The sequence below is a fragment of the Cryptosporidium ryanae genome, assembly GCF_009792415.1.
Source record: "Cryptosporidium ryanae isolate 45019 chromosome Unknown contig_23, whole genome shotgun sequence".
NCBI classification, from domain to species: Eukaryota; Apicomplexa; class Conoidasida; order Eucoccidiorida; family Cryptosporidiidae; genus Cryptosporidium; species Cryptosporidium ryanae.
Window position 1 is genome coordinate 1 of NW_027125500.1, and position 12,089 is coordinate 12,089.

The window sequence follows — 12,089 nt, forward strand, 5'->3', positions numbered from 1 at the left end:
GAAGCAGAAAAGAAAGCAAAGGAAGAAGAAGAAGCAGAAAAGAAAGCAAAGGAAGAGGCAGAAAAGAAAGCAAAGGAAGAAGCAGAAAAGAAAGCAAAGAAAGAGGCAGAAAAGAAGGCAAAAGAAGAGGCAGAAAAGAAAGAAAAAGAAGAAAAGAATACACACTTGAATGAAGAAAGGGGAGTAGAAGAGGGAGAAGAAAAAAAAGAAAGAAAGAAAAAGAAGGAAAAAGAGGAGGTTGAAGAATCAAAAAAAGGCGAGGCAAAAAGGAAGGTAAGTAAAGAATCAAGATTAGATGAAGAATCAAATGATAAAGCTAAACTCGATGTAAAGGATGATATCGAAGAAACTGAATCTGAGGCTGAGTTTAAGTCGGATACAAAAATTAAAGAAAAAGGAGAAAAACTAGCAGAAAAAAGTGCGAACAAGTCAAAAATAGTTAAGGAGAAAGAAGATTTAGAAGATAGATCATTATTAAAAACGAATTTATCAATGGAATCAAAGCCAACAACAAAAACGGGCTTAGAGAATAAAAAGGAAGTTTTGGAGAAAAATGAATTAAAAAATATGGATAATTCAAGAAGGTCAGGTAAAGAATCAGAATTGAATGGCGATTCAGTGAGTGAAGATAAAGAAGAGAAAACAAAAGAGGTTAAAAAGTTAGATTTAGATTTAAAAAAAGAAAATAATTTACTGGCAAAAGCAATAGCCAAGGCAAAAGCAAAGTCTAAATCTGTATTGGGGAAGTCACATACTATAACTAAAATAAATAATGAAAAAGAGGTAGATAAGGATGATAAATTAGAAAAGAAAGAGATAAAAAAAGAGGAAAATAATACTAGAAAAATATTAAAAAGGGCAGATTATGAGTATACAACTGATGAGGAAGAAGAGACAAAGGAAGGCAAATCAGAAACTCTAAAAGAAGGAAAAAAAGAATTAAATGATGAAAATTTGAATTTGAAAAAAGAGGATGATAAAAAAAATGAGGGAGGAGAAAGTGACAAAAATGGGCGTGAAGATAAATTAAGTGAGAATAAGGATAAAGATGAGAAGAAAAAAAAGGAGGATGAAAAGTTAAAGAAATATGATGATGAAAAGGATGAGAAATTAAACGCAAAAAAAGATAACTTTGAGGGAGAAGATAAGCTAGACAATAAAAAAGAAAATGTTGAAAATAAGGAGAAAAAAGATAATGATGAAAATAAGTTGGAAATGGAAAAAAATGATAGTGAAAGTGAAGTGAAGTTAAAGCTAAAGCAAGATAGTGACGAAAATAAGGAGATAAAGGATGATAAATCAAAGGAAAAAAAGATTATTAAAACAAAGGCAGCAGCTCAATTAAAAGCAGCAATACTAGCAAGAACATCAACATTAAAAGAAAAACCAAAAGAACTTGAAGTTAATGAGGAGAATAATGAATCATTAAAAAGATCAACAAGTAACTTGAAAGAAAAAAGCAAGGAAGAGAATAAAACACTTAAAAAAACATTAAAAGAGGCAGAAAATTCAATATCGAAGGCAAGTCATAAAACAAATAGTAAATTAAAATCAAAATCAAAAGTAAAGGCAAAAGAGGTGGCACATCATGAAGAAGCAAGTAATTGGTTTACAGCATGGTTTGGTGGAACAACAACAGAACAGAAATCAGATGAGGTAAAAGAAAAAGAAGAAGATAAAAAAGAAGAGGATAAAAAGGAGGAAGATAAAAAAGAAGATAAACCCAAAGTTGAAGAGGAAGCAAGTAGTTGGTTTGCGGGATGGTTTGGTGGAGGAGCAACAGAAGAAGCAGAAAAAAAGGAAGATCCTGCTAAAAAACCGGAAAAGAAAATATTAAAAAAACCACATTCTGATGTAAAAAAGAATAGTAATAAAGAAGGTGAAAATGAGTTAAAAGAGAAGGATAAAGAAGAGAAAGAAGTTAAGGAGGAAAACAACTTGGAAAAATCAAATTTAAAAGCCAAACCTTCATCTGAAAATAAAGAAAAGGAAACGAAATTAAAGGCAAAACCAAAATCTAAAACCTTACCTAAATCAGAACCAGAACAAAAAGCTGAAGAATCGAATTGGTTTGCAGGTTGGTTTGGTGGAGCAACAACAGAACAAAAATCAGATGAGGTAAAAGAAAATGAAGAGGACAAAAAAGGGGAAGATAAAAAAGAAGACAAACCAAAAGTTGAAGAGGAAGCAAGTAGTTGGTTTGCGGGATGGTTTGGTGGAGGAGCAACAGAAGAAGCAGAGAAAAAGGAAGATCCTGCTAAAAAACCGGAAAAGAAAATATTAAAAAAACCACATTCTGATGTAAAAAAGAATAGTAATAAAGAAGGCGAAAATGAGTCAAAAGAGAAGGATAAAGAAGTGAAAGAAGTTAAGGAGGAAAACAACTTGGAAAAATCAAATTCAAAAGCCAAACCTTCATCTGAAAATAAAGAAAAGGAAACAAAATTAAAGGCAAAACCAAAATCTAAAAGTAAATTAAATGAAGATTCTGGGAAGAAAAAAATAGAGGAGGAGTCAAGTTGGTTTTCAAATTGGTTTGGAACAACTACAACAACTGAAGAACAAAATGAAGAAGCTAAAGAGGAAACAACTGAAAAGAAAGAACAAGCGGAACCAGCAGCAACTTCTTGGTGGGGATGGTAATACTATTACCCAAGTATTACAATAAATTAACGCTCTCATATATGAATATATTTAATGTTAATCTAATTAAGTATTAAGAAAATAATAATGGCAAATAAATATATAAATTTGTATTTAGGGGTTGTGTATTTAATGCCATTATTGATAATGCTATTATTGCATGTCTTTAAAGTGGGTATGACGCCTATTTTGTGTAATTATGGGCGGCATATTGAAGCTTTTTTTTTCAGAAGTGAGGTTATTTTTATAAACAATTCTCTTTTAAATTAAAATTGAAGCTAGTGTTATTTTGCATTATTAATTTATTAGTACACATTGTTCTTTATTTATTTTCTCAAAACAAATCCTGATAGAGTTTTTTCGTAATTAATGTTTCAAGTAACAATTTAAGTAGCTTTTTTATCGAATATTTAAAAAGGGAATATATGGAATAATCAAATATAATAAAAAGAATATAAATAGGAAACTAAATGTTTCAGATACTTTTGATTAATAATTGTTGGCTGATTTATTAAATACAAGTTAACACCATAATTAAGTGGTATTTAAACATTAATTGAAGGATATGTTTCATGTGTAACATAAGTATAAATTTATATATGAAAGCAAGTAAATTGATATACGCTGTATTAGGTGAAATAATATTTAATTTTATAAAGTAAATCTAACAAAGAAAAACAGTGACGGTTCAAATCATTGTTCTTTTGTTTTAGCTGTAAATACAAATAAGTAAATATTATAACTGTTTTCCAAAGATAAAGTAATATTATTAAATTTTTTTAAAATTATAATAATGAGTGGATTAGGTGCTGATAATAGAAGAATGGCTCTGGTAAGTTTAAAGAATTTTCCTTTTTGTGTTGTGCAGTATATAATTTAATTATTTTTAGGAGCTAAAAGGTCTCCAAATGCTTACAGATGAGTTGGAAGAGGAAAGACAGGTGGGAATTAAGGTTATTAATAATAGAAATGACAATTTTTTAGGAGTAATTAGAGGACCTATTGGTACTCCGTATGAAAAAGGTATATTTCAATTAGATATTGAAATACCAAGTGAGTACCCATACGAACCACCTAAAGTTAAATTTATAACTAGGATATGGCATCCAAATATTTCAAGTCAAACGGGTGCTATTTGTCTTGATATACTTAAAGACGCCTGGAGTCCAGCACTTACATTAAGAACTGTGTTGCTTTCCATTCAGGCCCTACTTTCCGCACCTGAACCAGATGACCCGCAAGACGCCCAAGTGGCTTCACTATATAAAAGTGATTATCCCAGATACATTGAAACAGCGAAGGAATGGACACAGATGTTTGCTAAATACGTTTCTAAAGAAGATAAAGTAAAAAGATTTCTTGATATGGGTTTCAGTAACGAGAAAATATACTTTTATCTTGAAAAGAATAATTGGGATGAAAATCTTGCCTTGAATGATTTACTTTTGGACTCTTAACTTGAGATAAAGTCAGTAAATGCGAATTATTTTATTACTAATGTTAATAACTTCAGTATTGTTTTCACGAAGTTACAATCTAAATATTATTTTAATTCGTTAATATTCATTGATAATTCTACGTTTGGAGTTTTTCATTTATTAAATTTGGACACTAACTACCATTTTGTAGTCATCGTTACTAAAAGTGGGCGAATCTGAGAGGTAACTTTCTTTTTAAACACAAAATAACACAGTACAAATATTTTAAGGCTATTATATTTCACCAAATTCTTCTTGCATTTTTTGCTTGTTTATCTAGCATGCAATTTTTTGAGGTAAAAGTAAATGTGGGGCTGGCGCCTCTGATAATGCACCTAATTATGTCTTTGTGTGATTACTTTTATTTGAAAATAAATTGACATTTATGTAACAAAACGAGACTGACATTTTCATATTCTCATTTAATATTTAAGTTCACTTAAATAAAAAGTAGAAGTGAGAATTATAATGCTACATTTGAGCAGAATCATAGTAGTATATATTCTTTTTTATTATGTGAATAAAGAGGTATGTAAACGCGAGAAAATACCCAGTTATTGAGTTGTTTTTTTTAATTTGTTATTAAAACTTATTTGAAATTAAAATTGGATTAAATTTTTATAATTTCTCTTTTTCTGCAATTTAAAAGGCAACATGTCATGGTACAAATAATTACAAGCGTGATTTAGAAGACTTGAGAAGTGATAGTGCAGTAAGTTAGTTAAAAATTACATTTAATGTTATAATAGTGATTTGAAACCTTGTTTTATTTTAATGGATAGAATTTTGAAAATATTTCAGGAAATTGTTTAAAATCATATTCAAACTTCATGGACAAATTTAAAAAAATAAGCAAAAATAGTATACTATGGCCTAAATTAAATACTAATGAGGATAAGAAGACAATAAGACATAATTTGAGTGAGAAGTTTTCCGTTTTTAGCACTTTAATTTCGATAAAAAAGATATTCCAATTAGGCATGAATAATTCAATGAATTATGACAATGTAGATTCAATAAAATTAATTAAATTTTTCATATTCTTAATTGAGAATTATGAACAAAGCGACATGTATGAATATCTCACTGAAAGCGATAGGAGTAAAGTACTGGAAGCGAAAAATAGATTAATATCTAATAGTATTTTTTTAAACGTGTATTATTATAGTAGCAATGTAAAAAGAGAGTTTTTTAAAGAATATAAAATCAATAGTTTTAACAAAGCTATTATACAGCTATTTTTACACCCTGCTTATTTGGACATCTACAACTACGGGGAATTAATATTATCAAGGTAAGTGAGGAAACAATAAACTTTATTAAATATAATTACAACTATATAACTATTATAATCGAATTCTTGTTCTATTTATAATAAATAATGCCAAAACTATGGACAAAAGGCTTGACAATAAATTTCAAAGTAAGGTTAGTTATATAAAAGGCGACATAGAACTGCTAAAGGGCTTGTATATTGAGATGTCTAGAGCTGTAAGTTTACAAAATAAGTTTTTTATAATTGAATATTAATTTACTTTTCTCAGTGTGGTTAAACGAAAAAGAATAATCAAAGTTTTAATGCGAAATCTAGAGACAAATTAAAGTATTTTAGGGATAGGAAATGAAAATTTACTTGTGTAATGTATTAAAATAATTATTTATGTTTGGTTAAACACCTATCTATTGTTAATCTCATAAATTTTTTCATTAATTTGTTTAATGAAAAAAAAAGTAGCTTTCGTTATTGCTTCGAAGATGTTGTATAAAGGTATTTTATGCTGCGTAGAAATATTTCTCCAAAGAGTTCTTATTAGTGAAGAATTAATAAGAGTTATATCCTCAATTGAAGATCCTATTAATGCAATTGGGGTAATAAATTCGTTATACACAAAGTTGATAATTTCATCAATGTTATTTTCAATATCTGTATAATCTCTCGCATTCTCATTTGAATTGTTAATTTTGGTTTTAGACTGAGCAGTATTCCAAACACCAAATCCTTTCTCATGATGCATAATTAAGTCAAAATTCAGATCACTGTATCTATAATTAAAAGCCGTATGTACTGGACAGTTCTTAACATGATCTCTAAACATATTTATATTGGTTGTAAGCTTGGCAAAGTTTTTCCTTTGAACCTTGTTTAACAGCAATAAACCAACCTGAGATGCCTTAATATCTATAAGTTTAAGAAATATTCTTATATAACCCTTTAGTTCAATAACCATATTAATAATTGATTCTTCAGCCCTTTTGTATTTAATGTCAACTGTTTCTAGCTTGCTCTCATTTTCAAACATTTTTTTAAACAATTTTTGTATTCTGCGATCAGCATTTTTTGTTTTAGGGTTTAATTGATTTATTGTATCCCCAAATGCTCCTTCTTCAAATAAAGAAGACAAACCAAGCCTTTTTGATATTGTTCTTAATTGACGAAGTGCAGATGGAATTCTTTGTACGTATTCTTTGTGAAACTCATTATTCCAATAGTTCCATAGTGTATGATGCATTTTTTCCATTGTCATTTGCCAATCAATATCATTTAAATCTTTCAAAAAAGACTCATCTACAATAACACCTGAAAGTTCCTCCCCTTCTTTAAGAGGCGTTATGGATTCATATTTATGTGTCCTTGTTGCGTTTGCTCCAAATTCGTGTTCTAGCAGGGCTTCAAGCATTTCATTCATAATCTTTTTGTGAATTTTTATCTCTTCTCCACGAATTACGTTCATTTCGTCATCCCCAATTAACTCTTCGCCGACATAACTCTTTGGTTCTATTTTCACTTTTTCTTTTGTCTTAGTTTCGTTATCTAAACGGAAAAAGTATTTATCTTTACTTATCCTTTTAGGTGCTTCAGGTGTTTCACTCCTTTTAGGTACAACATTTTCAATGCTAGTTGAATTATTGTCATTTATCGTTTCATCTACTCCTTCAATATTTACGCAATTTACATACAAAAGTAATAGTAAATAGCTAGCCAATAATGAAATATATGCATTCATTTTTAATATCTATTTTTGCCACTATAAAGTATCAATCTATATAAAATTCTAAATTGATGATTTATTCAGAGTGTTTAGTTCATTATATACTCAGTTCCTACAATATTGAAAAAAAAAACACGCCAAATATCATTTTACCACAAATATGCTCCTATTCAAATAAAAGATTTGTGAATTGATTTTTATTCTTACTTCTATTGCCTGTTTTATTTTATATATATTTGTTTCTTATTATATTGCCTCTAGTAAAAATCTAAAAATTAATGGCCAATCAAATAAGTCGTGTCCCCACATAAATTGTATACATTTTTATTTTAGAAAAGTGTGCGCCAAGTTTCACAGGTTAATCTAATTAAATACAGTATAAAAAAGGAAATGTATTTACAATTAAGTTTGCTAGAAAATTAACGCAAGAAACACAAATTAATGTGAAAAATTTAATTCTAATTGATTAAGTTTCAGGTTTAGATGCTACTTTCTTTGATGACGCGGCTGAATTCCTGAACGTATTGTTAACTTTCAATATATCTGTGAAGTCTGACAATACCACAAGTATGAGATGCTAAAAAGCTTTTCTAACTAATTAACACACATTGATTCATTTTTACTCAAAAATAGCAAGAACATATCAATTTTAGACTTTCTTTTCTTTATATATACTGGTTTAATTCTAACCCCATATTTCTATGATTGTTTAATGATTCAGAGATAATAGTTGGGTCCTTTGTGGTTAAAATCTAAACTATTATTTTTTTTGTTAGGAAAAAATAATACAATTAATTCTTAATAATTTTCTCGCAAACACTGTTAAATTTAATGCTAAATGTCAATATATTGTGGTAAAGTTAGTGAAAAATATGAAATGATATGCTATAAACGGATTCTTGTTAGTAAAAACAAAACAAATATTTGACAATTTTTAAAATAATTAACACACTTATCTGATAAAGATATGTATACAGTGAATTTTTAAAAATTTTAATCTAACGTTTTTTGATCAAGAATATTTGTAAACTTATTAAAAAAACTATACATGGCGTCTTGTCTCTACAAAATAAAGTTGCATTTTTGTAATTTCAAGTGGGTGGAAGGTATACATAGATATGAAGGAACAATGTCAATACGTATAAAAAAGGATGAGTAAATCTTAAAAGTCGAGTGCACATAAATGGTAATTTTTGTTTTATTATTTTTTAATCACTTAATTTTTAGGAAATTATTATGTTAATTTTAAGATATAGAGGGAACTAAAAAAAGATTTATCATATTAAATATAACAAGTTCTCGAAAAACGTGTAATGTTTTAGAGAATAAGTCTTTTGTTTATTAAGTGATTTTTGAAAACTTAATTAATATACACTTATTTTAAGATAATTTCTGAGTAAAATCTTAGTAAAATTAACAAAACATTCATAAATTGAAGTTATGAAAAGTTAGAGAGTGAAATTAATTAATATAAGTTTAAAATTAATAAAACAACACAATTTGTTAACTGTTTTAAAGAATTAAAATTATTGGGAAACATATACAAGTATTTATAATCCTATATTTACAAAAGGGAAAAATTGAATCAATTTAATATTTGTAGGTTGAGGTAAGGGGTTTTTAGAGGAAAGAAGTTATATACTACAAATAATAGTGTTTAAAAGCTGAGGTGGTTCAAAATTTTAATATAAAGGAGTAAAAGTGAGGTTTAAATAACATAGAGAATAGTTGACATATACATATATATACATATATGTGTTTATATAGGTATATATTTGTTTTCGGAAATGGATAATTTAACACTTCAAATAACTAGAAAACAGAATTTAATAGAAAACATTTGCAGTGAAATGATAATGGGTGAGAAAATAGGCTTGAATCACAATGTAACACTAAGTTCAGGATTATCAACAACAGCAACTTCTTCAACTAATTTGGACACCAATTCAAAAAAGTATTCAATAGGAAGAACACTAGGTACGGGTTCATTTGGTGTGGTTTGTGAGGTTTTCGATACAGAAACAGGTAAAAGATTTGCGCTAAAGAAAGTACTTCAGGATCCAAGATACAAAAATAGAGAATTAGATATAATGAAAGTATTAGATCATGTAAACATCATTAAGTTAGTTGACTACTTTTACACAACTGCGAATGAAGACCCAGTTCCTCCCCAACCACCATCAGATGAACATAATAAAAATAAAGGAAATAATGGTAATATAAATAGTGTAATTCAAAATGGAAAATATTTAAATGTAATAATGGAATATGTTCCCGAGACATTGTATAAGGTATTAAAGTCTTTTGTTAGATCTGGAAGAGCAATGCCCATGAGTTTAATAAGTATATATATATATCAATTATTTAGATCAGTTGGTTTTATACATTCATTAGGAATATGTCATAGAGACATTAAACCACAGAATTTGTTGGTTAATACAAAAGACAATACATTAAAATTATGTGATTTTGGTTCCGCAAAGAAATTAATACCATGTGAATCAAGCGTTGCATATATTTGCAGTCGTTTTTACAGGGCACCAGAGCTCATGCTTGGCGCAACAGAATACACACCAAGCATAGATTTATGGAGTATAGGTTGTGTTTTTGGTGAGTTAATATTAGGAAGACCATTGTTTTCAGGAGAAACTTCAATTGATCAACTTGTAAAGATAATACAAGTACTTGGAACCCCGTCTAGAGAACAAATGATATCAATGAATCCGCATTACACAGAAGTTAGATTCCCAACATTGAGACCAAAAGATTGGAAAAAAATACTACCAGAAGGAACTTCAAATCTAGCCATTGATTTGCTGCAAAAAATATTAAGATACGAACCTAATTTAAGAATAACACCATACGAGGCAATGGCGCATCCATTCTTTGACCATTTAAGAGATTCTTATAATACTGAGAATAATCCAAGTTCACTTTCACATTCTATAAATCACCACATACCACAGTTATTTAACTTTTCACCATATGAACTGTCAATTATACCTGGAAATTTACTAAATAAAATATTGCCCAAAAATTATGTTCCGAACTATAATAACTAATATCTATTTATTTGAAGATAATAGTAATAATAATTGTTTTAGAGTTAATCAAGTATAGATTCAACTTTAGTTAAGTTAGCTATTATAGAAAATAGTTGTTGGCTTTAATTCTTTCTTAAATGAGAGGGAATTTAATTAGTGAAATATAATTTTCATTTAATTATTTATGGATAAATGAAAATTAACATTTTTGAATTAACCATCTTAGTTTGCGATAATGAATCACAAATAAAGATAATATAATAGCATTGAAAGAGTTAATTTAAAATAGAAAATAAAATATTGGAATAAACAAGAATAGAAATAATAATGCAAGAAAGGAGAACTTAACGTATGATGTCATCATTTTGAATTTGATATTTGTTCTAATTAATTTTATTCTTTACTCCTCTCTTTCTTATTTTATCTTTATTTTTGTGTTTCAAATAAATTAATACTATTTTCATTTTTGCCAAATTTTGTTAATATGGATAATTAATTGATTTGCTACAAATTGCATATTGCCAAATAATTAAGTTTGTATTTCTCTGTATATAGGAGAACTAATTAGGAACTAAATTCTGTATTCCCCGCCCAAGTGTGGGGTAGAGCATGTAACTTTATAGTCTCATAAAATGGGTGATGTGATAGTTGTTAGAGTGGACAAAAATTAATATATAAAATAGGAGTTGGTTTTATATAATTTTAAAAAATAGTGTGTGTTTTCCACGTAGCTTGTAATAAAATGAGAAGCCCATATGCAGACGAGGTTGAGTATTCTGAGAAATTTAACATGGATACGCACGAGTATAGGTGAGTAGGAATGAGCTGTGTTTTTGAGCGGAAATTTATATTTAAACTGTTAGATTTGTAAAATTGACAAGGCCATTATATAAGAAGCTACAACAATACAGGTGAGTTTTTTTTTTAACAGGTCTAATAAACATTATAAATAACTCAATATAGGGCATCTAGAGGCAATGGACCTTTTATATCAGAAGAGGAGTGGCGTCATGTACTCGGTAAGTGAGGTGATTTATTAACATTCATATAAGAACATCAACTTAATTTCCTATTTAAACAAATAGGCTTACAAATGAGCAGGGGATGGGTTCACTTTTTAGACTGGAAAAAAGAGCCGTGGGTGTTATGTTTTAGAAGACCTCAAGGCACAAATCCTCAAACGGGGAAGGTAGACAATAAGCCTATAGAGTGCTAAAGAGCTAACATATTTTATTTTAATTAATGTAATATAAATGAATTTAATTATGGTTTCTGCAATATAGCACTAGGGGACTAATTATCAGATATATTCTAGTTTATCGTTTTTCACGAAGTTTCCAACAGAGCCGTGTATTCAAAGACTTAATTATATTATTTAATATTAAGATTTTTTTAGTTTCATTAATTAATTCGGGATTTTTCGCTTTACGCTGTATCGATTTCCGTATTCAATGTTACAGTGAAAGGCTAACCGCAAATAAAGCCGCTAGTTTAGGCTTACCTTAGAAGGGGGGGGGGCGGGGAGGTAAATAAGCTTTATTAAAGACTGTGAGAGAAATAGGGCCAAACAGTTTTTCTAGTTAAATAAAATAATAAATTTATTTTACTTTGTAAGGATATTTTTGATTAAAATTAAATTAATATACATTAATTATTAATTTGTTTTTGTTTTGGGCGTGAGGGGATAATAATAGTGGCGTACTCCTTGTTCAGTCTTCTTGTGTATTGTTCTTAAAGCAGTATTGGTTAATATAGGTGTAGCTAGGGAACAAAGAAAGCAATATTTGGTGATCTGTCTCTCTTTACACGGATAATCAGCATTAATACCAATACATAGGGTATAAGCACACAAGACCAGTTATTTTAGGAATACATATAAAAATATTGATTGGGTGACTTTCTGCTTTTTAAAGATAGTAAAACGAATAACACGT

The 12,089-nt window shown here is 28.5% G+C and overlaps 6 protein-coding genes across 6 annotated transcripts; 5 read left to right on the forward strand and 1 right to left on the reverse strand.

Moving 5' to 3' along the window:
- Positions 1-21: 21 nt before the first annotated feature.
- On the forward strand, positions 22-2,643 carry FG386_001273 (uncharacterized protein; the record flags this gene model as incomplete). Its single annotated transcript, XM_067340666.1, has 1 exon — positions 22-2,643. A coding segment is annotated over one exon (2,622 nt), but the record flags the coding sequence as incomplete, so codon positions are not given.
- A 793-nt stretch (positions 2,644-3,436) lies between these two features.
- FG386_001320 (uncharacterized protein) lies at positions 3,437-4,100 on the forward strand (the record flags this gene model as incomplete). Its single annotated transcript, XM_067340713.1, has 2 exons — positions 3,437-3,475; positions 3,534-4,100. The coding sequence occupies 2 exons, from the start codon at positions 3,437-3,439 to the stop codon at positions 4,098-4,100; spliced, it is 606 nt and encodes a 201-aa protein (XP_067198762.1).
- A 489-nt stretch (positions 4,101-4,589) lies between these two features.
- FG386_001331 (uncharacterized protein) lies at positions 4,590-5,599 on the forward strand (the record flags this gene model as incomplete). The annotated part of the gene is made up of 4 exons (XM_067340724.1): positions 4,590-4,649; positions 4,771-4,833; positions 4,904-5,415; positions 5,575-5,599. 4 exons carry the CDS (start codon positions 4,590-4,592, stop codon positions 5,597-5,599), a joined length of 660 nt encoding a protein of 219 aa, XP_067198773.1.
- A 198-nt stretch (positions 5,600-5,797) lies between these two features.
- On the reverse strand, positions 5,798-7,126 carry FG386_001342 (uncharacterized protein; the record flags this gene model as incomplete). Its single annotated transcript, XM_067340735.1, has 1 exon — positions 5,798-7,126. The coding sequence occupies one exon, from the start codon at positions 7,124-7,126 to the stop codon at positions 5,798-5,800; it is 1,329 nt and encodes a 442-aa protein (XP_067198784.1).
- Positions 7,127-8,898: 1,772 nt separating this feature from the next.
- On the forward strand, positions 8,899-10,173 carry FG386_001353 (uncharacterized protein; the record flags this gene model as incomplete). Its single annotated transcript, XM_067340746.1, has 1 exon — positions 8,899-10,173. The coding sequence occupies one exon, from the start codon at positions 8,899-8,901 to the stop codon at positions 10,171-10,173; it is 1,275 nt and encodes a 424-aa protein (XP_067198795.1).
- Positions 10,174-10,897: 724 nt separating this feature from the next.
- FG386_001364 (cyclin-dependent kinase regulatory subunit family protein) lies at positions 10,898-11,371 on the forward strand (the record flags this gene model as incomplete). Its single annotated transcript, XM_067340757.1, has 4 exons — positions 10,898-10,965; positions 11,019-11,066; positions 11,119-11,174; positions 11,241-11,371. 4 exons carry the CDS (start codon positions 10,898-10,900, stop codon positions 11,369-11,371), a joined length of 303 nt encoding a protein of 100 aa, XP_067198806.1.
- Between the last annotated feature and the right edge of the window lie 718 nt (positions 11,372-12,089).